Source organism: Hesperophylax consimilis, chromosome 29, assembly GCF_061612785.1.
Source record: "Hesperophylax consimilis isolate HC1 chromosome 29, BYU_Hcon_1.0, whole genome shotgun sequence".
NCBI classification, from domain to species: domain Eukaryota; kingdom Metazoa; phylum Arthropoda; class Insecta; order Trichoptera; family Limnephilidae; genus Hesperophylax; species Hesperophylax consimilis.
Genome location: NC_142864.1, coordinates 17,214,186 through 17,241,288, shown reverse-complemented (window position 1 = coordinate 17,241,288; position 27,103 = coordinate 17,214,186). Strand labels below are relative to the sequence as shown.

The 27,103-nt window shown below is 34.8% G+C and overlaps 1 protein-coding gene across 4 annotated transcripts in view; it reads right to left on the bottom strand.

The window, feature by feature from the left end:
• pan (transcription factor pangolin) overlaps positions 1-26,564 on the bottom strand; it is a 430,403-nt gene extending 403,839 nt beyond the window's left edge. For 3 of the 4 annotated variants that reach the window (XM_089649143.1, XM_089649144.1, XM_089649146.1), the window contains exon 1: positions 9,744-10,752. In XM_089649143.1, coding sequence (XP_089505269.1) covers positions 9,744-9,914 — 171 coding nt within the window. In that variant the 5' untranslated portion in view covers positions 9,915-10,752. Of the gene's footprint in view, positions 1-9,743; positions 10,987-26,422 lie in introns of those variants that run through there. The other variant, XM_089649145.1, reaches the window with a different exon arrangement.
• Positions 26,565-27,103: the final 539 nt, after the last annotated feature.

Genomic DNA, 27,103 nt, shown 5'->3' with positions numbered 1-27,103 from the left:
TTATCTGATTCAATTCTTAATTCATTGTTCCAACAATAAGCAAGAAAACCATGCAATTTCTGTCCTAAAGTACTAAGATTTGTCCGATTCCATTCACGTGAATAATCTTTTTTTGATATACCAATCAAACAATAAATTAAAAAAGGCGTTCCGCAAGGTACACATTTGGGACTTCTCTAAAAAATCTTCCCCTAAAATAGTTTTAAGATGAACCTTTAGATTACGGTGGATAGGTGATCGAGCTTTACAATATTTAGATACAGGATCGGAGGATGTTTTGTGAAGGTTGAATGCCACGACAGGTAGGAAGAACGCAGGTAACACAATGGTATTCAGGTTCAACACCAGAGGGGAAGAAATGAACGAGCCCAACAACATGCATTAGGTAAGGTGTTGGGGGAAGCAAAATAAGTATTGAATAACAGATTAGATACTGATGAACCAATGATTTGAACTGAAGAATTCATTGATTCGGATGTTCAGAAAAAATACATGAAAAAAATATCAGAAATTTAATACATTTTGACTGTGATTCTTCCACAACTTTGTGGACCATATTAAATATACTTATTCCAACCCTATTCATAAGCATTCTGTTGTTTATTTCCGTAAAGCTACCGTATATTTATTACTTGTATTTTATATATATATCGTAATTTTATTTTCAAAATTATTATTTCTCATGTTAAAGAAAAAAGTTCTCGGGCTAAAATAAATAAATCTGTATGTATGATGCAGAAAACCTCTAACAGTAAGATCAGGCGTCATGAATTTTTTACACCTTTTCTGTTTGAAATTTCTATATTAACACAATTATTTTCAGCGCACTATGCCATTTCCACCATGAGAAATATCAAAGTGTCTGAAAAGAAAGATAAGATGACATATTGCTTGTTATCAATATCTTTGAATAAGAAAATATTGTCAAACAAAGATGAAAATTGTAGAGACTGAATAATTTGTTTGACTGTTCGAAATATACACATACACAAGAATGCAAATCTTGGGCGAAGCAGAGTAGTAAAATAAGTCGTAATAATGACTTAAATATTTGGCAGTTGTATCGTTAAATAAATTATGCAAATAATTATTTGATTGCGAAGACGACGTTTCGTATGACATTGAATCTGCAATGTTTATTTTAAAACATCGGATCGAGGTGTGATCTTCAAAAATCATTATTTGAAATATCTATTTTTTAATCTTTTGAGTGGGCGAATATTATCATCGTTTTAGAATTGAATATATATATTTATCTGCTGTCCCATTAATGTCCCACGCATTGCATTATATTTTCAATAAGAAATGCATTAATTCAGTAGAAAAATAATAGAGAAAAAAATTACCGTACTAAATATAGAATGTGGATGGGACAATTGATATTTGTATTAGAAGATGTCGAAACACCACCCGTCTCTTCCTTGGCACGCACCATTTGCTTCATCCACGTTCATACATACTAGTATTTTATTCCAAATATTAGAATGGTTTTGCGTGTTGAACCGACGTATTTGTCAACTCTGACAGCTATGTGAGAAGGTTTTAACTCCTCAGATTAATTTGTTCGGGTTTGGGAACAAACAGCTATTATCCGGGAGTCAATTTGTTCGCTTTTAGGAACAGCTCATATGGTATAGAAATCGTAGTGTCTCCCTTACCGTCATGGTACGAAATATGAACTAAACGGTGTTAGAAAGAGAAAACACCAAGCTTTATATTCAAATATAGAAGTAAACCACAGAATAATTAAAATGTACACCACTATGAAACCAATAATTAAGAAACTGTGTGAATTTTTTATTAATTATTTATATATAAAATGACAAAAAATTGAGATTGCAGTAATGTTTATAATACATTTGTCTACTGTTTTTTTTGTCGTTATCAGTCATTTCAGTTTAGTGTTTAGACGAAAAAACGTAAGGTGAGCCATTTTTTAAACTTTTGCTTGATTTCAAAATTTCAATCTTTCAAAAAAATTATGTTTATTTCTAGTAATAATAATTTATTTAATATTACAATTTGAGATTTTACTCAAGTTATTAAAAAAAATCTAATAATAAAATTTGACAGTGTATTTCATCCCCTTTTAGAAACAGAATACACACAAACTCTCCGACTTGCTGACACCATCTTTAATAAATATAAAATTAACATGCCAGAGGCCTGGAGGGTTAAGAGATATTTTTAAGGATTTTAATGGTTTAAAAACATGATGTCAAAACAGTATAAAAAAATTATTAATAATTGAGAAATTAATGTAAATATAAAAGTAATCGAGTAACGTGCTACGTCTATGTTCTCCAGGTATCGATCGAGTGATGCGATATTACAATAATCGAATGAAAAGGCCCAATAACTTGGTTCCTTTTTATTACCTGTCAAAATACGAACAAACAAAACGCAGAACATGCATTCTTCAAGTGACTGGTTTGTTCGCCAATTTGTTTGTTGTATATCCATTCGATTGTACGGTTCAAAAGAACCGTGTTCTATTGAAATGTAATATTGTATGGGAAAATTACAGAATGTATTACGTGGACTCAATTATATATATATATATTTTTTTTAATTTTGAGTTAGCATCCATGTGTGAACCGTGTTAAAAATGTGGAGATCCCATAGACATATGAATATTAGTAGACCTGCCCTAAGTGATTAAAAGCGTATTATCCCCACTCCCCATACCGGTTCCATTGGAGCCGGCTGTGCTCGCGTATAGCCTCAAGTGAAATTTGAAAACGTGACGTCATCATTCTTGTGCGAACTATGGTCGAGGCATCATCGGTTCATTTTAAGAAATAACACGGCAAAATGTTGACTTGTGATATGAAAACTTGTAAAAATAGATGTGAAAAAGAGAATAAACCCAATTGTCGTATTACATTCCATAAGTAAGCATTATTTTACTCTATTTTAAGCTTATTCACACCGTATTATATGGATCAGTTTTAGAAACGTATACTATCACATCACAATGTAGTGATTCTCAAGTGTGCTCATCGTTGTTTACTGGGGTAAGTAAATTATGAAACATTTGTAAAAGTGTCTTAACTAAATACTCTGAAACTAACTACGACTCTGCAAACAGAAGAAATTTACTTTGCCGAATTTGAACTTCGCAAATTAGTTCATAACGTGGCGAGTAATTTGCGCTCCCATGTAAAAATGTCTATTCATTCAAAAGCAGATTTTACTTTTAAGAAGTAAATGGTGATATTATAATGCGAGATGCCTATTTACTGTCAGATTGATTTATTGACGAATCACAGTCAGCTTCACCCCCTTCGTTCTTCAACAGTTGATATTACCCCTCGCCATTATCTTCTCGTCTATTAATTCCTATGTCTGTGGGAGATCCGGAAAATAATGCAAGGCTGATGTAAGTGAAATGTTTAAGATTAAGAAAGGAACGCTTAGATGGTTCGGGCATGCAGAGAGGATGCATGACGAAATGAGAATATATGACGCGTAAGTTAATGGTAAAAGAAGTCACGGGCGTCCGAGTAAGATATGGCAAGATAAAGTTAATCGAATACAGAGTTGTGTGGCGGTCTATCCTTTCTGCTAAATCATAAATATCATAAATTGCTTGGAGTAAGTATATCTGAACAGCTTAAGAACAGCTCAAGTATCGGTGCTCTGTAGAAGTCCGAGTAAATCTGGCTTCTAAGAAGCTGAGCGTCATGTACCACCTCTGGGCTGGAGCCCCACAATACTAGATAAACCTACTTGAGTCTGTGCAAAGGAGGACGGTTCGCCTGATTGACAATCCATTGTTAACATACCGATTGCCATCTCTAATACACAGAGGCAATGTGGGCATGCTGAGTCTGTTCTACAGGTATTTTAATGGAGCATGCTCTATGGAGCTAGCAACATTGATCCCCGGTGCACCGAAGCACATGTTGTGTGAAACTCGACGTACACGAGCGGAACATCCGTCCACAGTTGATGTTGGCTTCATAAGAACCGGCCGCTTCTTTGACTCGTTTTTTTGTAAGTCGGTTCATATGTGGAACGAGCTACCGAGCATCTGTTTTTACTCCTTCACATAATCAGGGCCTCTTCAAGATCCCTTACTACAGCCACTACCTTAACCCGCCTCACAACGATGCCCAACCGGGTGGCGAAAGCTCCCCTGCCTTTACATTGTACAAACAGGGGCGCTCTTGTGAGGTATCACAAAAAAAGATATTTATATACATATTATGTATATCCTTCGAAACCCTTCTAACACGTAAATCTCTTAATTTGTCGTCGTGATTTATAGACACCCTGTACCACTAAGTCGTCTAAACTCAAGGCTAAAAACTTAAGATAAGCTCGATCCATTACGTGACTGCCGTGAAACCGATTAGCGCGGCTAAATAAACGTTCGGACCAACTATTTCATTAGTCTGTTTTTATTATTATTATTTGTCTTGTTGTAAATGAGAGATTAGTGTTTTTGTTACCATCCTATACAAGCGCGAAGAGGAACGGATAATCGGAGGAATTATTTTTTTTAAATAATTTTTGGTAGATAATACAGCGATTATTTTGTCTATGGATGTTAGAATAATGGACGGCTTATTTATTGTTATCAAATTTAATTTGTAGAATTCCGTATTATTATTATGTATTTAGTACAGGATATACAAATTATAGCACTCAAATTTGGATGAATTAACATATTTATACATTTTATACAAAAAATATGAAGAAAAAAGAGAAAAGCATAAAAAAAAACATTAATACATAAAGTTAACTGATGTTTGTTTAGTATGTATATTCAAATAATAATGATAATAAAATAATAGGTATATATACTTAATAATAAAGAATTAAAACTGATGTTTGCTTTGCATATTTTAGTACAATATACATATTTTGTAAAAAATAATAAAATATTAATTGATTAAAACATTAAGTTAACTGCTGAAGATTTAGCAAGCTAAAATAATAAGTGGGTACATTTACTTAATAATTAAGGATTCCAACTGATATTTGCATTGCATATTATAGTACAACATACATATTTTGTAAAAACAAAAAAAAGAGAAAAAATAAAATACTAGATTAAAACATAAAGTTAACTGCTGATGATTTAGCCAGCTAAAATAATAAGTGGGTACATTTACTTAATAATTGAGGATTAAATCTGATATATGCATTGCATATTATAACACAACATAGATATTTTGTAAAAACAAAAAAGAGAAGAGAAATAATAAAATAAAATAATAGATTAAAACATAAAGCTAACTTGCTGATAAGCAAGCAAAATAATGGGTAGGTACATAACAACGAATTAAAATATATATGTAGTTATCTGGTGTTTGCTCTACATAGTAATTAATTACTTAGTACTACGTGTATATTTTGTAAAAAGAAAAATACTTTTATATTTACTAACAAGTTTTTCTGACAAAATCTATTTTATATTATTTATACATATTTCAGTTACTTGAAAAATGCTTTTATAATCGTTACCAATGCCCTTATTGATTTACGAGAAAATTTTCGGAAATTATTAATGGTTATTATCCGATAAAATTTCCCTAATTATAGCATTGTTGATATTTGACTAAAAGTCGTTAAAATGTTGTTTCCTAATTTAACATTTGGATGACGCAGGGTTTTTCCTGCCTTATTTTTCCTGACTATATTATTATGGTCTATAGTAATTGAACACGGCTTACATATTTGGGAGTGGCTTTTAGGATTATTATAAATTTATTAATTTCCAAGTACTCTAAAACATTTAGTTTACGGCTTTATTTTGTACTAGCTGACGTGAACCCCGGGTTGCTCGGAGATATGAATGATTTGTAGTAAATTTTTAACAGTGCATAAGTATATATTTTGGTAAAAAGCAGTCACTTTGTGGTTTGACATATTATTAAATAAAAATGAAACAATTTGTTTAAAAACCACGATTTGTTGCAAATTTTATTAATACCGACCGGTTTCGCTTTGTAGAAGCATCTTCAGGGTTCAAAATTTGATTAATCAAAAATACATTCAGTGTGCTTATAATACATACATATCATAGAATGAGACAAAATTATTACAATGTTTTGTCTCACTCTATGATACGTATATATTGTAAGCACACCCATTATATTTAAAAACCACGAATTGTTCCTAGAAGCCTCGTCAGGGTTCAAAATTTGACTAATCAAAATTATAATGGGTGTATTTTTGAAACGAGAATTTGAGCGAAACCGGTCGGTCTTAATAAAATTTACAAAAATTCGTGGTTTTTAAACATAGATTATTATTTAATAATCAAGTATAAATTTGTTTTACTTGATCGTGCCATTCCTTCTTCAGGCGTCCCGGACTTCTACCATTCTTTTCCCATCATACATTCTTCTTACACATATCTCTTCGTTCATCGCATACGCCTAAATTTGACACAAATAATTATTTGATTCGTGTAGTCCTCGGGCGTCCCCGACAATTTCTACCATTCACTACCGTATACCATATTATTATAATTGAAAAAAATTACTAATAAGTCTTCCTCGGTCGTCCCAGATTTCTTCCACCGTTAAAACCACTCTCTATTCAGTCGGTCAAATCGATCCAGTAGTTTCTGAGTCAATAGGGAACAAACAAACAAACAAGAAATAATATGTGAGGAAGTGAATATTTTAAAGAATCATTATAATTATTTGTGGACTCGAATTTTCCATCAAAAACATTAAAGTTAATTAAATCATTAATTTATGTTGCCTTCCGTGATAACAGCATGCCCTGCAAAGCAAATAAATAATAACGTTACCGAGATGACCTTATAAACAACGAGCATAAACAATACGCAAGATAAACAATATCCCACAACGCTCAGTGATAAACCCTAAAGATATGTCTCCATGCAATGAGAACGTCACTTCTTCAAACGAACGTGACGAGAAAATTAAAGTAGGTAATGTACTGTGAGAATTGTAGGCAAGAAGACGACTCAGAAACGAGTAGTCTTAATATGAAAACTACAAAGAAAAGATAGAATAACTTAAATCTTACCTATGTTCTATTATTTATGGAAAGCCTGGTGTATAAAACTCCAATTCAACGCCTTAAATTAATTGAAAAATCAGTCGGTAAAAAACTTTTTTTTTTCTATAGTAGGTACATCTATTTTTATTTAAAGACGTATTTGATTTTTTTTGTTTGACTGGGGATTGAACCTTCCTCCCCAGGAACTGACTAAAATGAGTGAACACTCAGCTAGTAGCCTCAGGCCAAATCGTAATTGGATGGTACCGACATTTATTTACTGATGTAATTTTTTATTATGTAATCAAATTTCAAAGAAATGCGTGTGTGCGTGAGTGCTACTAAAAGGTAATAGAATGCATTGTCATCGACAATGAGTCTATCTGTCGAGTTTCAGCTCGATCGGATGCCAGGAAGTGGGTTAATTTTCACTTCCAAGATTCCTTTTCATTCATTCAATCAAGAAAACAAAGATGAAATTCACATAGATGCATTTAAAAAGTGTAGATAGGTTACAGAGACAACGCGCGTGGTTTCATTGAACTAGGTCCAGTGGACATACTTGAGCATTCTTGTGTTTAATATCGCACATAAGTTAGTTTGGCAGAAAAGATCCTACAACTGAAATGTCACCAGCTGCAACAAACACCTTGTGCTTTTGAGGGGCGCAAAATCATTTATTATTTCAATAAATAAATTATTCACAAGAGTTGTAGCTACTCGAAAACGATAAAGCTGCCCCGTCCTATATCTATGTCGTTCTTACAAACATATTAATTGAACGTCTATTTTTGTCACAACGTTTGGAGAAAGAATTTACTGGAAACATAAAAGAGTGAGACAATAACTTGTCTGTAATGTAATGTCATTGGTTGGTGCTAACAACAAAAAATGTGCTAAGATGCAAAGCTAGCAGTCCACAACGGAATGCTGGTACCCACAGTGAGACAGTGGAAATGGCAGAGGAAGGATGAAATTAGATTGATCTTGTAAGGTAAAACCATGTGTGATCATGTGAAAAATGTGGAGATTCGCAAAGAATGCTATGCCGATGTAAGCGTAATGAGTAGGATTAAGATGGTTTGGGCATGTACAACCAATGTACGAAGAAAGGAGTGTAAGAATAAAGCATGACGCGAATGAGAATAGTAGAAAAGGTCGAGGTCGCCCGTGGAATACATGGCACATACAGCTAGATAAGTGAACCAATAACTTGATACTTCCCGTATAATAATAGCATGTGTATGATATTTTAAATTTACTGTAATTCAGTAAAATCAGCAAATTTAATTGGTATTCAGTGTTAATAGTTACAATAAATAAAGTAGGCATTAATGCTAAAAGTATCAAACATCTTCAACAATAAATTTTATGCATACATTTAAGCTGTTAAACGATTCAACCTACTTTAAATCATTATCTATTTGATGACTGTGAATTAATTACTTCTTTCCACACATTTACATGCAGCATTATCTTATTTATTTGATCTGAAACCAATAAAATCACTATCTTAGTCGGTTCAAGCGATTTGATGGGATATATTCTTAGTTTTATTCGGGAAAGTGACAAGATTAAAATTATTGTATAAATAAATGTTGATATCCGTTAAATTTATCAAACGTGTACAGAAAACATCGGAAATCTATAACAGTGGAATTTAAATAGGTAATTTGATATGAAGAGAAGTGAATAGGCTATTTGGTCAGAGAAGTCGTTCGATGAAACCTGTTTTTACGGAATCGATCGAATTCCAAGTCAGTTTACTCCTTTCAAAGGCAGCTTGCAGAAGTTTGGAGCAAACCCAACTTATAAATATTGTCTTACATATCGTCGCCTAAGTGAGACAAGGTTTTAAATATAATTTATTTTTTTAAATAAAAATGACATTTGAATGCAAAACTATTTATTTTGCTCATTTCTATAACCAAAATAATTTTCAGAACCATCTGCGTTGTATTTCCGTAGATACTTGCATGACGAAGTTCTAACATCAAGTTTTTAAAGCTGTTCAATGTTCTAACATCTATAACTTTGAAACTTTTGCAATTGCGTTTTCTCTATTTCGAATTCTTTCAAAATTATGGAAGTAATGTTATTTTTTTTTTAAATTTAATAATTTGATATATTAAAATTGTATTATTTAGACATGTCAATGTTTATTTAAAATATACACATCTGATATAATTTTATCTAGTTTCTAAATTGGTATTTGTTTTTACGTTAACTTCAAAAATAAGAAATATATAGCACATTTAAAATACCTCGGAAGCGTTCAGAAATTCCACGAGAAAAAAATAAAAGTCCTAATAAACTACTTTTAAAGGGACTTGTAGTTAAAAAATTTTTAAAGTCTGAAGGCTTAAGGTTAAAGAATGCGAGGCGAACCATCACTATAAAGTGGCAGGATCCTGGTAATAAGAGAACGCAGTTACTACATAACAAATCATTCAAAAAGCAACAACTGGGCGATAAGAGAGTGCAGAAATAGCAGTTGGGTATCTTGATAAAAGTCCAACGGAATATCTGCAGGGTTTTGCAGGTTCAACGAATACCCAGACTGGCTCATCAATATATCAGCCTAGACTTAAATCTTCGGTAGACAGTGGGTTTCTGCAGACATCCGTTCCGTGGCCGGGAGAGTCGGGAACCGCTGTTCTAGGCGAGAAGTTTGTGAGAAGTTTGCTAGTATCAACAGGTGATGGTTGGAAGTTGTAAGGATAAATAGGAAACAGTTTGATTATAATTGGACTCACCTCGCTCTCCGTCAGATCGATAAGGCTGGACTTCTCCTCTAGCAGGTTCTCGGAGCTGCGCTTCTCGTCTTCCCCGTCCCCCTCGTCCTTGAAGACCTTGACCTCGTCCGTGGAGCCGAGCTCGTCGCCCGCGGGACCCCCGGGGGGCGGCGGCCCCCCGCCTTGAGGCATGGCCTCACGCCGACATTCGCCCCCCTCCTGCTTGACCCCCTCGCGGCTAAAGCATGCTTGGCTGTAGTCCTCGGGCTTCCTGCGGGCGTCTATCTTGTAGGGGTCCTCGCCCAACTTGTACCCGGCCTTCTCGGGGTGCTTCCTAAAACATCCTGCCCGTAGGTCTTCGCCCACTCCCTTGCCCACTCTGCTTTCCCCAATCTTGTACAGGTTATCTTCCCCTATTTTGAATGCGTGCTCTCCGCGTGTCCTGAACTGGCGGGCTTCGTCTATTATCCTCCTGCTGACGTAGCGTTCGTCCTCTTTAAAACATCTCGAACTAAAATACTCGTTGAAGCCTTTATCTAAGATGGTTTCTCCTATTCTGTGGAGTTCTTCTTCGCGGAGTCTGAAAGGGCTATTGACTTCTTCGCGTAATCTGAACGGGCTGTTGACTTCTTCGCGCAATCTGAAGGGGCTTTCTTCGCGTGGTCTAAAAGGGCTTTCTCCTTCACGCAGTCTGAACGGGCTTTCGGGAGCTCTGTTTTTGAGGTGGGATTCAAAGTCGTGCCTGTAGTATCTCAGATCAAACTTGTCTCTTGCTTCCTTGGTAGGTTCGCTATCATTGGTCTTGTACAGGCTCTCCTCCTCCAACTTGTAGCTGTCCTCGCCTATTTTGTAGGCGCTTTCTTCCCCTCTCTTGTTGGGCGTACCGGGGGCACGCCAATCGTCGTCCTCGGCACCTATTTTAATGTTTTCCCCCCAATTCTGTTCTGAACATGCCTTCTGCGCGGCTTTGCCTGTAGCTGGACAGGTACCCTGATCTTCAATCTTGTTACAGCATGACGCACCAAATGAAATTCTTTATTTAAACAAGCCTACACAATCTTGCAGACTTATATAACGTGTCTTTACCGGAACACTTTTTTATACTCTCCTTAAATTTCTTAACACTTATCTTGATGTTATCAAAATCTTGTTTCACTGTTAGCACTATATTTTGTTATCAACTCTTTGACTGTTGCACTTTCTCAATAATAATAATTAGTTTCACTTGTTTGCTTTTTGATCACGTTTCTTATCTATATGTTCACTGGAAAAATAACATTAAATTCATCAGTCAACACGTTCTCAAGGTGAATAACTCGCATTGCCAAAGTGTTTGTAGTGCCCTGCAACTAATGGAAAAAGAAAAAGTAGGTATAAGAAGATAAGATAGCATTAGAAGTATTAAGATCTGTATGAACTTGCTAAATCTTTCTTGATAATGATTCTACATTTGCGACTATGACAAATTAATGTGATTTCATAATGTAACGTAAGTCAGAGATAGTAATGTTTATCTGGTGGGCGTTTGTTTGTTTACTAAAATTGTACAAAGGAAATGTTGTATTGTATATAAAAATGCTTGTAAAACCTAGATGAAAGTGGATTTAATGAGACTATGACATCCACAGTTGGGGTATGTTGTGAGGGGAAGGAGATACGGAGGAGGAAAGGGAGGTAGTACCTGGCTATTCAGAGCTGGTCACCAAACACGGCTAAACCAATTTCAAGCAACGTTTCAATTCTAGATGGTCAATCATCCACTCTGGCACTTGTCGCAAGTATACTACATATTATTTTGTAATGAATAAATTGTGAAATAACACAAATTAATCAAATAAAACTTACCTTTTTAAGCTGTCGTACCCTTAAATTAAATATACCATTCCTAAGAGAAAGTCCAGTTATATTCAAGTTTCCAATTATGTCCTACATCCTGTATCTAAATTTCGCTAATAAACAATTAGATAATGTTAATCTCAAGTGACCTACCAGGTAAGTATTGTAGTGTATATTATCTCCATAAATAGTTAAGTAATAACATAGATCACTGTAGAAATGTATTATAAGTTTGTACAGCGCCCTTGAGGTGATTTTGCACAAAAACGGCGCTATACAAGTCATCCAGTTATTATTATTATTAAATAAAATTTACTTGCGCATGCCGGGATTTGAACCCGCGACCTCCGGCTTGCTAGTGGAGAGTCTTATCCCTCGACCACAAAAATTAAATTGTATGATATGTAACATAATATTTTCGATAACTTTTTATGGTAACCTAACTTTCATTATTAAATACCAAGCACTGAACAAGATATTAACGGGTGCTGTGGGCGTGCCAGTGTGCCGCAATTCTCATTTGAACAGATAACCAAATTCATTGACCCGTATAGGGCCTAGGGAAGCCCAGCACGGGATATCCCGGTGGGGAAAACATGACATAAATAAAATTAAGTCAATACAAATCATAGTAAATAAACTAACAAAATAAAAAAGGTGTCTAATATCGACATAACTTTTTCTAGGGATTTTCTATTCAGTCATGTTTTCTACGCTTATTAATAAATACCTTCCTACAGCCCCTGCCTTAACCCGCCTGACAACGCTACCCAACCGGGTGGCGACATAGCTACCTTGCATTTACACTGTACAGACAGGGGCGATCTTGTGAGTTGTCACATAACAAAAAAAACTAAAACAAAACAAACGAATCAAGACTAAAAGTATATCTTGAGATAAGTATACCTACTCATGATTACATAATTTTAGTACACGAATTAATTATGGAATAAAATTACGTAGAAGCGATATATTTTGAGGAACATCGTCCTTTAGTTGTTACAAACCTATCAAATTACACCACAGACATTTTCAAAATATTATTATTTTTAAAATTCTGAGTAATAACCGGTTCTGAGAACTGATTAAAATGGGCGCTTGTGATTCTAGTGACAATATTATCAGACTATTACAATATGTATTGACGAAATGGTGAGGCGATTGAAACCCAATATCAATAATTCTGATGTCACGGTTTGCTTAAATCAAAATCATTTTGTCAAATTTAAGATAGAGGATGTTCAGAAAGAGACATTATAAAAAGCTTCATGTATAAACCATAGCACGATTTGATCAAAAAAATAGAAGCAAACGGTCAGTAAAGTGAATCTTGCAAGTAAATTATTTTCTGTATGGAATTCCCAAGCAAACGTGACTATTTTCAGCAAATTCCATTATTTACTTTGGAGCTTGCTGAAAATAAATTGAAACATACATTTGATATATAGAAATAAGGGTAAATGCTAGTAAGGGAACCGAACGCGGTTGGCGCTAACAAATAATTGTCCAAAGAAGCGAAGCTAGCGGTCCACAATGGAATGCTGGTACTCGTACTACCCTGATGTATGGCGGTGAGGCATGGAACTGGCAGAGGAAGAATAAAATTACACTGAATGCTCTAGATAGAGATGAGATTCCTGAGGAGTATGTGTGATAAAACAATATATGATCATGTGAGGAACGTGGAGATCCGCAAAGAATACAAGGCTGAAGTAAGCAAATTGAATATGATTAAGAACGGGTCGCTTAGATTTCGTATATAGAGTGAATGACCGAAGAAATTATCCGAATGAATCAAGTCAACAAGATACTTGAGTCGGGCAATGTCAAGAGTAGGAATAAATAATAGAATAGTATGTATGAATGTGAATGAGGCAAGGAGTGTGTGCAAAGATCGAGTTATTTGGCTGTCCGTCCTCTACCTACACCCGCGGGTAAACGGCGTTATGGTTAGTTAGTTAGTTATCCTAATTTTTTTACATTAATTCCACACAGGAGGCTATGAAAAAAGTAATTGTCATCTTTGGGGATGTTGTGTAGTGGGTCTTTTTGAGAAGAGGGAAGAATGAACATGGGTCGTGGAGAGGCCTATGAACTTCTGAATCAAACATTGAACCGTCAATGGCTGAGTTTGCATGGCGTCTGGTTCCCGCACAGACATCGTGAGTTCAATTACTCGTTTGGCTAAGTCCTCAAAGACAACACAAGCAACATTTTCTGCTTACTGCGATGGTAGTAAAAGATTTTCATATGCTGTCAGGTTATTCGTAACCCAGGAATGTTTATCTATATTTATTAAAAAATATATATATATATATTAAAATACCTTTAAATTAACTAATACACTGTACGTAATAATCAGTCAAAAACAATTAATAATAATGATTCGAATTCTATAAAAAACATACATATCAAATATCCAGATAGTAGGTACCTACGTATATCTGACGAATAATCATGAATCGGGACTGACGTTTGGGATCTGTCACTTTTCGTGCAACGAACTGGACAAAAATCACGCATTTATGAAACTAGGAACCGCAAACGTATGTAAGAGGATACTACGCCAAGGTAATGTTACAATGTTACTGAGTAACTGTGTTGGTTATAAGCTATAAGTGTCTTACATTATTTTTGACTACACGATTGTATTTTATTTATAAGAGCCATAGAAGATACTTTACTTGTCAGAAAAGTATATTTTCTGTAAACGTTTTCAAATGGAGCCACTAAAGCCGTAAGTTCTGTACAGAAAAAAAAATTCTATAAAAATTATACAATTATTATTATAAAAATAACTTGATTATAAACGTAAAAATAATATGTCAGAACATATTAAATATGCTGTACTTCTACCGCAGCCTAAATGGATTAAAAATTTATCGGAGGTTGGCTAACTAAGGATGGGTTGTTTCGCAGAATTTGAACAATTCATTAAATTTCAACGTTCATTTTCGGGTTCTGTTATTATATCATTATAGGCTAGTTGTTTGACAGAGCTTGAAAATGAACTTTGAAGAATTCTACGAAACGACCCGTCCCAAGTCTTTAAGAGTCCAAAAGAGATAGATATTCTCTCCACATCGCCTCGGTGAAAGATCAATTTTAAGAATAGAAACGTGTTTGGTAACCACATACTATCAACCTTTATCTTCTCCGTCTCCTACCCTTCCGCACTCCCTTCAGCCGCACAACATACCCCGATTAGAGGTCCCATAGTCTCACCGGTTCCGGACAGTCGGGAGTAGTTCTAAGAAGGGAGTAGGACTTCTTGTAAGATATTCACATAAATATATAAAAGTATTTTCTTTCCTCCTATACTGTCTAGGGTCAACTAACGTCAGGTAAATCTTTAATCCCTGAAGGCTGAAACACATCGGTAGAATTACATTTTTTGGAATGTAAAAAAGAAGAATGATTTTACTTTTGTAAATAACGTTTGATATATTTTGATACAGCGATGAATGCATCAAGTTTTCTACAGTTATTCGGTCGCATTAAAGATGCAGTTTGTCCGTTGAACCCGAAAAACGAAACACGATGTTAGCGATAAGGAGAATCAAATATAAAATAAGAAACAAGCCACAAGTGAGGATATTTGCATCTCGAAGGGAGTAACGAACTCAAGGATATACGAAACATCTGCCTGAGAACATGAAACACGCGAAGGAGGGAAATTGATGTCAGTATCCCCCTGTTACTGCTTGGTAACGAGAAAAATCTTAAAAGTCGTAATGTGATATGCGGAAATGTCTGGACAAAAGTGTAAATTGAAGAAAACAGGAGACAATGACTTTATAGTTGAATTAAATATACAAGTAGTTCTAAAATAGGAATATCACTGGCAAAAATAGCAATTTCGGATGTGTCTGCGATTGTAACCGTAGTTTTGACGGCCGGCATAGTCCAGTGGTAACGCATTGGACTCCCATTCCGAAGGTCGCGGGTTCGAACCCGGCGTGCGCAAATAAATTTTATTTGATTAATTTGTGTTATTTCACAATTAATTAATTAAAATAATATATAGTATATTTGCGGCACGTTCCAGAGTGGAAGATACTACCAGTATCGCCCTGGTGTAAGACCACCATTCAGAATTGAAACGTTGCTCCAAATGGCTTTAGCCGTGTTTAGTGACTAGATCTGAATAGCCAGGTACTTCCCCACCTTCCTCTTTCCCTTCCCCACTTACCTTCAGCCTCACAACATCCCCCAATTGGGGATGCCATAGTCTCACTGGCTCCAGACGGGAGCAGTTGGGATTCTTGTGAGGTATTCACTATAAAAAAAAAAAAAAAAGTTCAATGAACTCGGATTTGTTTTGAATTTAAGCGTCATTTTCAAAATTGGAACTGATTTTGCCAATACTTCAGAAAGGCGATAAAGTATCTAAATACAATAAAATATTTTATTGTTATTTACTAACTAACTAGATTTACCAACACAATATCCCTTGATTTTTAAACTCTGTGAATAGTGTATAGTTGAAGACGTGTGATTAACACAAACACATACATAAGAATGTTAACAGCCTTTTTAATCAGAGCGAATTGATTTAATTTGTCAAATGAAACTACATAAAGATTAAAATGAATACAGATACAAAAAACAGTGTTTTTGTGATAGCGGATAGATATAGGACCACATTTCACTCCATAAATACTCGAACACATTATGACCAGTGAAATAAATTACATTAGATGGGGTGAGGTGAGATAGCAAGCAAATACAATGAAGATGGGCTCAATGATAACACTCAAGGTGGCCAAAGAAAACTATTCAAAATTGCTGAAAATTCTATGTTTTTCAAATCTTAAAGATTATTTAAAAACGGATTGTGAACCCGATTAGATATCAACACTTATCAATGCATTCGGTGGTGCAGATATTATGAATACAAAAAAAGTGGGTGTGTCAAGCCTACGCAAGACAGAAGTGAAACTTCTAGTATTCCTCTCTCTCTATTTTCATTTCATCATCTCTATTTTCTCTCTTAGGTTAGTTTGAAAATTAGAGGTTAAATAATTCAACGACGAAGCATGGATTTGCTTTTTCTAATATTTTCTTATAGATGAATGACGTTCGATTAATGTATAGTTCCAAAAATTTTCAATTTATTCACAAGTATACAATATTACATAAATAACAATATTACAATTAAAAATTACAAAGAAATTACAATGACAATGATGTGTTCATCACCTCTATCTCGTCACTACTCATTTTTAACACTGAAATTCTGTACCAAACCGTATGAACCACAATCAATTACGTATTTCACTCGTATTACACTCACGACGCAGTATACTAACCAAGCAGCTGATGCTTGGCGTGGCGCAGTTCGCTGGTGTCTGAGAGAGAGGAAAGAAGAGAAGAGAGAGAACGTTCGTGAGCGGCTCCCCCACCTCAACAAGCGCATATGGTGAGAGAGGGACAGTGAACGGTGAGCGGTGGTGGGGGTACCCGCATTTTCGTGTCGATCCTGACTCGGTTTTACTCCGTCCCCGAAAATCCATTACGCGCCTAAAGAAGTTTCACTTCAAAAAAACAGGGTTCTCGTAATTTTCCCCGACTTGGTTATGAAGGGTGTTTAATCATAATATGAAAATAAATACTGCGTATAAACACGACAAAAAAACTCCAGTTTATACGCACCCTTAGAGAAGCACGGAAGCTATGGCAGTGGTAAGAGCAGACGTTCGGGTACCGAAACCTCCAGAGATCAATATTATGGCCGCTCTAATCGAAATATTACTGTAAAACATAGACCTGTTCAATTAACTGGTTGGTAGCCGAATTTTTGGGTTGCATTGATTTGCTTGCACCTCCCCTATCATAGCACAAGCAACATTTTCCGTCCATTATTTAAGGCGATGCACTACGTCGTGTAATATTTTAAATTGAGCCACTATCAATAACAACCCTTACGTAGATGGCGATAAGGTTTAAATTCCCGCTTAACACCATCCGGCTGTTTTGATTTATGCAAGAAAAAAAACGTGGCCTAAAAGTGCCTTTTATTTTATTTTGTGGATGTTCAGGCATAAATATTTAATTTTTTTTCGATCATTTTATAAATAACTTAATTTGCCACATTATACAATAAAATCATAACCGAAAATGGGTTCGTAAGTAGGAGATTTTGAACTTTAAAGCAGTTTTCATAGGCCTTTATACTATTTTTTTCTGGGCTTACAAAAATACTTATCTAAAAAATACTCGATTATTTCAAAGGTCAAGATGTATTCTACTCGCAGTATTTAATTAAAGCATCTGAAACATTTCTAGGCGACCAAATTTTCAAACCAAAAATACATGATTTTGCATTACTACGAATGGCATCGCCTTAAGAGGGAGAAATTTTATATTGTCAGGTTATTCGTATATTACCGGGAAAATAAAATATTATTAATAAAGGTATGATTACATTAAACAAATTTAATAATCAATCCTGCAGTGAGGCGTTTATTCTTTTATCGTAAGGGCCAACCTGTTTGGCTCTTTTTCGACACCTCGAGTCGACAGTCGCCCATCTTAACACGTTCGGGGCGGGACAGGAATGTGAATCGATTTAAATAAATTATAATAATATGCTAACGGGCGTGAAGGTGTTGGCGCGGCGATATGAACATATCGCTTGTAGGTGATATTTTTCAAATATTAAAGTTAAAACAAACAGGAAAAACTGGCATGATCAAGACAAACGGGCATCTAAAAGAACGTATGCCTAATATATACATTAATTTTAGAAGTTACATATAAATACTAACCTAAGATAACATAATTACATTTTCTACTTTTTTTTAATTTGAAGCATAGCAAATGAATTGAAAATATATAAGTCTTTTATCCGTCGTGAGTATCGAACTCGATCTGACCGACGGTTAGTCGGGCGTTCTATCCACCGGGAATATATCGGTAACCTCATTACAAATGATATACGACCGGTCGGTGGCCGAGTTGACATCGTGTTTGGGTCCCACCCAGGCGTAGTGTGTTCAATTCCTCGGCTGGCTAAGTCCTCCATCACAACACAAGCAACGTTTTTAGCTTACTGTGGTGGTAGTAGGAGATTTTCAAATATTGTCAGGTTAAATATATATATATATTTATAAAATTATGTAGAAGTTATCTACCTGTTTCCCCTGAATTCAACATATTTTTTTCAAGAATTTAACAACTGAATAATGGATATTTCAAACCTGCATGGCTCATTTTTTATTTGTTGGACAATTTGTATAGCGCCGCTTTTGTGAGATATCACCTCATGATGGAAAGGTTACTGCGAGCTGAAGAGTGAAAAAAAATGTTTACTGCTAATTTATTAAGAATCTCTTCAAATTATTGGAATTCGGTTAAAAATGGGATTGCAGGCCGTTTCCTGATAATCATTTAGTAAAATCCTAATATAACGGAACACGTGTTAATGCACCTGCATTTGCCTTGGTAGTATATAGTGACTAAATGCAAATATATTAGGATTTTTTGAACACGTGTTTCAACATAGTGATATTTCGCATTTTACTATAAGTTTAACAGAAAACCATTAATTCATTCGTTAAGAGCCAAGTGCAACGCCGTTTTAACCGGATGACCAATAATTTTAAAAAAATTCTTAATAAATTAGCAGTGCGCATTTTTCTCCGTGTGACTAATCATGGTAGCAAAATTAAATATGAATGAAATTAATATAAAAAAAATTAAGTTAATTAAAGTACAGTACTAGTTTATTAAGCTGTTTTCTACATTTGTCAAGCGTCCTTCGGATAGTATAAAAATTATTATAATCATTAAATATTGATATTTTTGTATTTCAGCAGGAATTGAACTTATGAACTTTGAAAATAAATCATTTTCTTTTCAATAGATGTTAACAATAACAAATTCATATTAGTTGAACAATAATTCCTATAACATTAATATAAAACAATATTATTATTACTCTGCTTTAAGATAACCCGTACGGCGAACACGCGCCCGGCAGCCGTAAACAAACGACGCTGTTAAAACAAACGAACGCGGGCGGCCATCTTGAGAGGAACCAAATTTAAATTAAGAACAGAATACAGCTCTCTTTTGTTTCTGTTTCGTCCTTAGAACGGAAATGCCTCTCGGAGCCGAGGAACTATGTGAGACAGAATTATACTGATTTTTTTCCTCACTTTTGCGTAAAATTGATTGTTTTAGCAGATAAGCAATTTCAATGTACTGTCTGGGACCTAGGAGTCTAACACTCTTATGTGAAAGAGATAAACCGATAGAAAAGCGTTGTGGGCGTGTGTGTGTGTGCTCCCATCAAGTAAAATTTTCCCATAATTATGGTAAAATTGAATTTGGACTGGAGTCCCAAAATATCCTGAAAAAACCCTTGAGTTCGTGCAAAAACGTGCAGTCCGTTTGACAGATTTTCGTATATTAACAAACGGATTGCAATCTTAAGAGAGCAGGCGTCACGTGGGAATGCTGTCCTTATTTTAGCGGTATTTCAGTTGAAGATGCTCGTAGGAACTAGCGTCACTAATCCCTTCGACGCTGGTGCAGTCGAGAAAAATATGCCAAAGACGCGCCAGACATTTGTAACATGAGAACGGGTCGATTCTACAAACTCGTTCTTGAGTTCAACAGCTCGACTCTGGAATGAATTGTCGTTCTCTGTGTTTTCTCCCTCCTATAACACGGATCTCTTCAAGACCCAGGTTCACTCCTTCTCCACTCATTGACCCTCCAAAGATTACAATATACTCTGGGGTATAAGTAACGTGTGGGAGTTAATGAAAAAAATCTCAATTCTTTGTACAGCAGATAATCAATTTCCACAGCTTGTTGGGGGCCTTAGAGACGAAAATCATGTATGTAAAATATTTAGAGGCTCTGTATTTCATTACAGAAAAAAACGCGACTTGTTGAAATAGTCATCAAAGTTTCATGACGCCAGAGCTCACCGTTAAAGATTTATACTACTTCAGACATGACACTAACAGACTTACAATTAAAACATCTGTTCATTTATATAACTTTTTTGCAATACGTTCAACTATGATTTGATAAAAATTAATTAATCACTTCCATAAATAAAGAAAAAATCACAGAAGAGATAAACAAATATATTTTATTACGTTTCATTAATGCTTTATCAAAAATATGCACGGTATTGCATTATATAATATATTCGCTTGATAAAAATTGTGACCGACAAATATGACTCAGATATTCAATGCATAAAAAGTATAAATAAGTACATGGTATGTGAAAAAAGCGAATGATATGTAGTACTATCATCTGTGGTTTCCGTTTGTCTCAAATGTTATTAAAATAAATTATTATTTAGTATTTAGTAGATTTATATTTCGTAAATTCGGGCTGTAATAGCCGCTTGTAAAAAGTTATCCACAGAGGCGAGGTTAGCAGTCCACAATGGGGTGCTGAAACCAACACTGATGTACGGCAGTGAAACATGAAACTGGCAGAGGAAGGATACAAGCAGATTTAATGCTGTAGAAATGAGATCCCTGAGGCGTATGTTAGATAAAACCACGTTTGAACGCGTTACAAATAATGTGATGGAGATCATGGAAGAATGCAAGACTTATTTGAGTACCCCACAATAGTCTTAAATGTCTGGAGCCAGTGAGACTATGGCATCCCCAATTGGGGTATTTATTGAGGCTAAAAGTAATGGGGATGGAAAGGAGGAAGGTGGGGAAGGCGCTACTGAAAGAATCTACCGCTCTGGAACGTGCCGCAAATATACAATATATTATTTTTAGTGAGTAAATTGTGAAGTAGCACGAGTTAATCAAATAAAATTTGATGCGCACGCCGGGATTTCAACCCACGACCTCCGGCTTGCTAGTCGAGGGCCTTACCCCTCGATTACAGCCTTCGTGGTAAGGTTCTCGCTATCGCTAATATCCGTACATTCTCACTAAAAATTTGCCGTTAAAATGATCCGAATATTTTGCATTATTAAACTTCCAAAAATCTTGTCACAAAATACCCAAAGTGGATATTACATATAATAATGATAAGGAAAAATAAATTATTACTATTGATAGCAGAAAAAAGGAGATAACGGTTTAATTGCTACGTAGATAAGAATACCCAACTCTTTTATGAAAATGCCAGTATATACATATAATAATTAAAAAATACTGTGACCCGGCGTTAATAGGGACCTAAACAAACAGGTTTCTGTGTGGACAAATGGGTCGCTTTTCAATGCTTTGCTAGTTTAGTCCCCCATCATTGCACATGCATCAGTTTAGCACTTTTTTCCAAAAAAAAAACCTGTCAAAAGTTCTTGATGTACGAATTACCAACGGAAATAAAAAAAATAGAAGAAAATATAAACAAATTCATACTTCAATTGCGTAAATACGTATACTATTCACACTAAAAATGTGTCAGGGCATTTAAAAACCACAAATAAATAAATAGAATTTGTCTTTCTTTTAAAAACATTCTATGCAAAAGTGCATTTTTTATGTAAGTTTTTTGGTAGTGCTGTAGCTTTGTAAGGATGTGCAGTCTACAATAGAGTTTTAATACCAATCCTGATACATGATTGTGAAGCATGTAACTACCAGAGAAAGGACTTGTAAACTTGGAAACAGAACAAGACACAGAAAAAAATAAAAAGAAAACTGGGAATCGAACCCAGTATCTGTTTTACCGGGACAAATCCTCGAACCACTAGGCCAATGGGACCTAATTATTTTACGTTATTTTTGTCGATTTCACATTTCATAAAATAATTATATGTTACGTTGATGGGTATAACCTAAAAGGTATTATAATAAAAAATAAAAATAAGGACAAAGATTAGCTACACGCTTATGAGCAAAATAAAAAAGGCGTATTTTGATGACAAATCAAGTATCAAGGTTGTAAATTAGCATATTGAAACTTCCTATCTCGAAACTTGATAAAATATTTTGACCTAAATAGAATATAATATATACCTATGTATACATTTTAGGAATAATATTCTCATGTGAAATCTGAGCACCTATGCGAATTGTCCTTGGAATAGATTTGAAATTAGAATCAACTATAAAAAAGGTTTCCATATTAAAAATATAACTTGATAGTTTCAATATAAAATGTTTGATTTATATTTTATGCATAAATAATGTGGGAATAGAACCCAATATAATTAACCCAAAAAAATTCCAAAATATGATTCATAAATGCACCTCAGGTTATCAATTTTTGGAAATGAATTTAACAATTCTAAGACATTACCTAGTAGATAGTTGGTAATTAGTGTCATTACTCATTACTGTAATGTAATGCTCTGGGAAACACCCTTTTAGTACTGTTTTCGTAGTAAAAATTCTGGACTAATTTACTAGAATTTTACTTAGAAAATTAACTAAATACTAAACCAATCACAATAATATTTTAACATTTTGCATTAAGTAAACCATTTGCGACGGGTACCGCCACCCGGGGAACCGTTTAATGGAAAACCAAAAACCATGCCATAGGTCACCCTAAGTGGTTCGCTACGTTTGTTGACTTAGCAGGGGTGCCCGGGTTCACGGGATGAGGTTTGTCTAGGTCTTGGCATCGGATGCGTTCGCCTACCTACAGCATCGCGGGCCAAATCGGGAGACTGGTTAAGGGAGACCTTTTAACCTCTCAAGCCGGACTTTCTCGACCCATCAACTTACACCGTAGTGGGAGGGAAGGATTCACACGTCCGTCACCCCAGAATTTTTACCCACCACTCAAACCATTTTCCTTCCAAGAACTTCCTTTATAAATATAAAAAACCCTCCACACAGCATTCCCAAAGATGACATAGGCCCAAAGGAAAAATTGTTTTCTCAGGCCCTCCTGTGTGCAGTTAATGTAAAAAAATCTATATTTTAATACAGGAATCGAACCTGCAATCTCTAAAAGTTAAATGTACGGGTATAGTAGTGTTTGGTAACCCGATCTGACTAGCCAAATACTTCCCAACCTTTCTCTTCCCCATCTATGTTCCTTCAGTCCACAACATACACCATTAGGAAAGCCATAGTCCCCACTGGCCCAGTTTTACCCTTAAGATGTTAAAAATATTACAGTAAAACTTTTAAAAACTAAATAGCAACCTTTAAAACAAACAGAAAGAACGTAATTAATTATCAGGTGGTTCGCTAAATCATCTGCCTAGCACTTCGGGACAGGGTTTCGGGTTAACCCCACTTATAACAATGTATTTCGTACCTGCCCGGGCGATAATTGATTTTTAATTGAATTATAATGATTACATATGGCGGAGGAAAGTAGAATTTATGAATGGGTATTGTAGAATATGATTGCCGTTATTTTAAAGTTGTATTTAATTTAAATAAGGGGTTTTAAAGATGTAGAATTCATCTTTAAGTTGTTGCAAATGTACGTTTCGTAAAACATAAAAAAATATATAAACATAACCTTAAAATACTACCTAATAAAATTTTCATAAATAACTGTATTTAATAGATTGGGATATACTCAAAAATTTCATTCAATTACTATGTAACAAGAAAGGATTTCGAAGTGCTGATTTCGATATAGAAGTAGCGAATGTACCTAATTTATACTAATTCTTATAGAAGCGTTCAGGAAACAAAAACAACATTTCACATAGATGTGATACAAATTTTAAACGCGTTCTAAAAACAACATTACGGAAAAAATAACATCTAACGGGATGTTGGTTTTTTCTATACATGTAAAAAAAACTAAAAAATAGCCAAGTGTAAAATAAGTTTTGAAACATTGGCAGACGATGTAAAAGTTCAAAATGTCGGCCGTGCGGGCACACGTGCTCAAATTGGAAATATTCCAGACTTTACAGACCTGTCGGAAAGGGAACAAACATTCCACAACAGTCCCGAAGCGACCATATTGGAACAGGGAATGACTGTGCAAAAGAAATAAAGATATTATATTCGTGAGGACTCGAAATATTAAATTCTATATTGCAATAGTGCAGGTAAACTTTGAAAAAGGGTTTATTAGAGATGACCAACATACAACATGATATCTTGCAATATTATAAAAACTTTGAAAATGGGGTTTGTTAAAGAGGACTCGACAGTCAACATGCAAAATGATATCTTGCAATATTATAGAAACTTTGAAAATGGGGTTTGTTAAAGAGGACTCGACAGTCAACATGCAAAATGATATCTTGCAATATTGTAAACTTTAAAAGGGGGTTTATTAGAGAGGATTCAACAGTCAACAAATCATTTGCAATATTGTTAACTGTGTAAAGGGGTTTATTTGAGAGGGTTCAAGGTGAAAAATGATTATATTTTGTAGTGTGATGTTATTTGAATGTTATATATTTTTGCGGAGTTTATACGAAAACTTAGGGACTTACATTATTTCTACTTCTATAAAATAGCTTCAGACACAACTATGACATATTTGGGGTGATATTTCATAAAAATTAAGATATGAAAAAGAGCCAAGAACTCACGGAAAAGTAACAAACTTTTACAGTTTTGTAATAGCACTCCTACTTCCAGAAAACAACTTCAAATACAAGATTGGTGGATTTCTAACCATTTTAAATAATTGATATGTTTTGGGACGTGTTTATAAAAGTAACAAAAGTTCAAAACTTGGTGAAAAATGGCGATTATATTTAATAAGTTATTGCAAGTTTCAGCCTGCAGAGTGAAGATCGCCCTGATGATAGCCAACCTTCGATAGGAGAGGGCACCATAATAAGAAAAATAATATGAAAATAAATATGTTAGTTTAGGATATGTCATCATTTTCATTTTCGCTTTAGATTATAGTATAATTTCTATAATGAATCAAGTACACGATATGTCAATGCGTATTTAAGCACGCTGGTCGTAAAACTATAGAATATCACGTACGCCGGTCATAGTATTGTTATTATACTAATGTATTATAACACTCTGAAAGTAAAGTTGGTACGTCCATTGCAACTTGCAACTGACTCACATAATACAAGTTTAGTTTCGAACTCCATTTGCCGTCGACAAGACAAATTATTTACGACTCGACTCGTTATCACGCCGCTAGATAAATCATATCGCTATGACGATTGCAGTCTGAGACAGACCGATAGCAAAATATAAAATAATTATTTCCCGCCGACGGAAAAAATAATCTTGCAAACAAGCTGTCAAAATTTTGAAGAACTGAAACTACCTACTTCGAAAATTAATTAAAGAACTAGTAGATAGACGACTATCCAAAAACAAACTGCGTTTTAGCCATTGTTTGGCGACCAGATCTAAATAGCCGGGTGCTTCCCAATCTTTTCATCACTTCAGCCTGACAGTATAATACAATTTGAGATGCCATAGTCCCATTTGGGCCGTAAAAAACACATAATAGGTATATATATATCTGTATGTCTCCCGCCGGCGGCAAGGTGGTCATAAAAACACAAAATGTAGATCCTGCAAACAAGCTGTCAAAAAACAAACATAAACTCCCACGCAGAATAATTAGCTGCCTAGTTCAGCGGCCGACCATCATCTCACAAGTCACATTATAAATACATTCATCAATTATTCGTAGACTAGATAACAACGTAGACACGAAGTAATCACACAACACTTTATATTATTTCCACATGGGCAGGACACTACAGAACAACATTGTAAACAATCCGAATACACAAAACTTTTAATACTGTTTACAAAAACAACTCATAAACTGCTCAAAAGTTCACAAAACTTTAATAAAATAAACAAAAGAATGTCATAGAGGGAGAAAAAAATTAGATTTTTGTTGTGTCGTTCGAAAACTGAAAAATTCTCATATCACAATATAAATTTGAGTTTTGGAACTTTTTGAGTGGTTTGAATCAGTTGTTCGCGTGGTAGAAATATTCTCACTGTTTGGCTTTGTACACAATGGGCTTTTAGTCGACAACTTTGTAAACGCGTAAGGTGAAGAGTTTAAACTCGATTTGTGTTATTTTGTTATTTATTATTTCGGTGTGGCGGACGGCCGTAACACGAACGTAACAGGTCGGCTGGCGCGCGCGGACTGGACGCGGCGGGAAGGTCCCGGGGCTGCCATGCGCGAGCCGCATATTTCGGCCATGTTTATTCCTGACAAATTCCCCATGCGCGCCGGTCTACATACTACTGATACTATGCGGAAGCTTTTTTGGTTAATTTTCATTTCTTGTGCATTTGCCTTTGAGTTAGTACGGTGAAGAACTTCAATTTGCTTGGATAAAGTTTTGTTGATCTTTGTTTTACTTGCATTCATTTTATTTTATTTGAATTGTTTATCATAACTTGGTTCAACAGAGAATTAAAAACTTCTCACTGTGTTAGGACATTTTAGTATAACTAAAAATTCTTTATGACCTACTAAAAAATAAACTTATCCATAGATAAGTAAATTATTCACTGAAAACAGTTTCCCCGCATAATTGAATCATTCTGCTAAAGATTGATATGTTTTTTTAACGATATCATTTATTTGTACAGTTTTGGTGCATTTCTCCATATGTAATACGTTTTCATGGACTTGTGTCAATGCCGATTCTCTCCTTATTGCAGTGA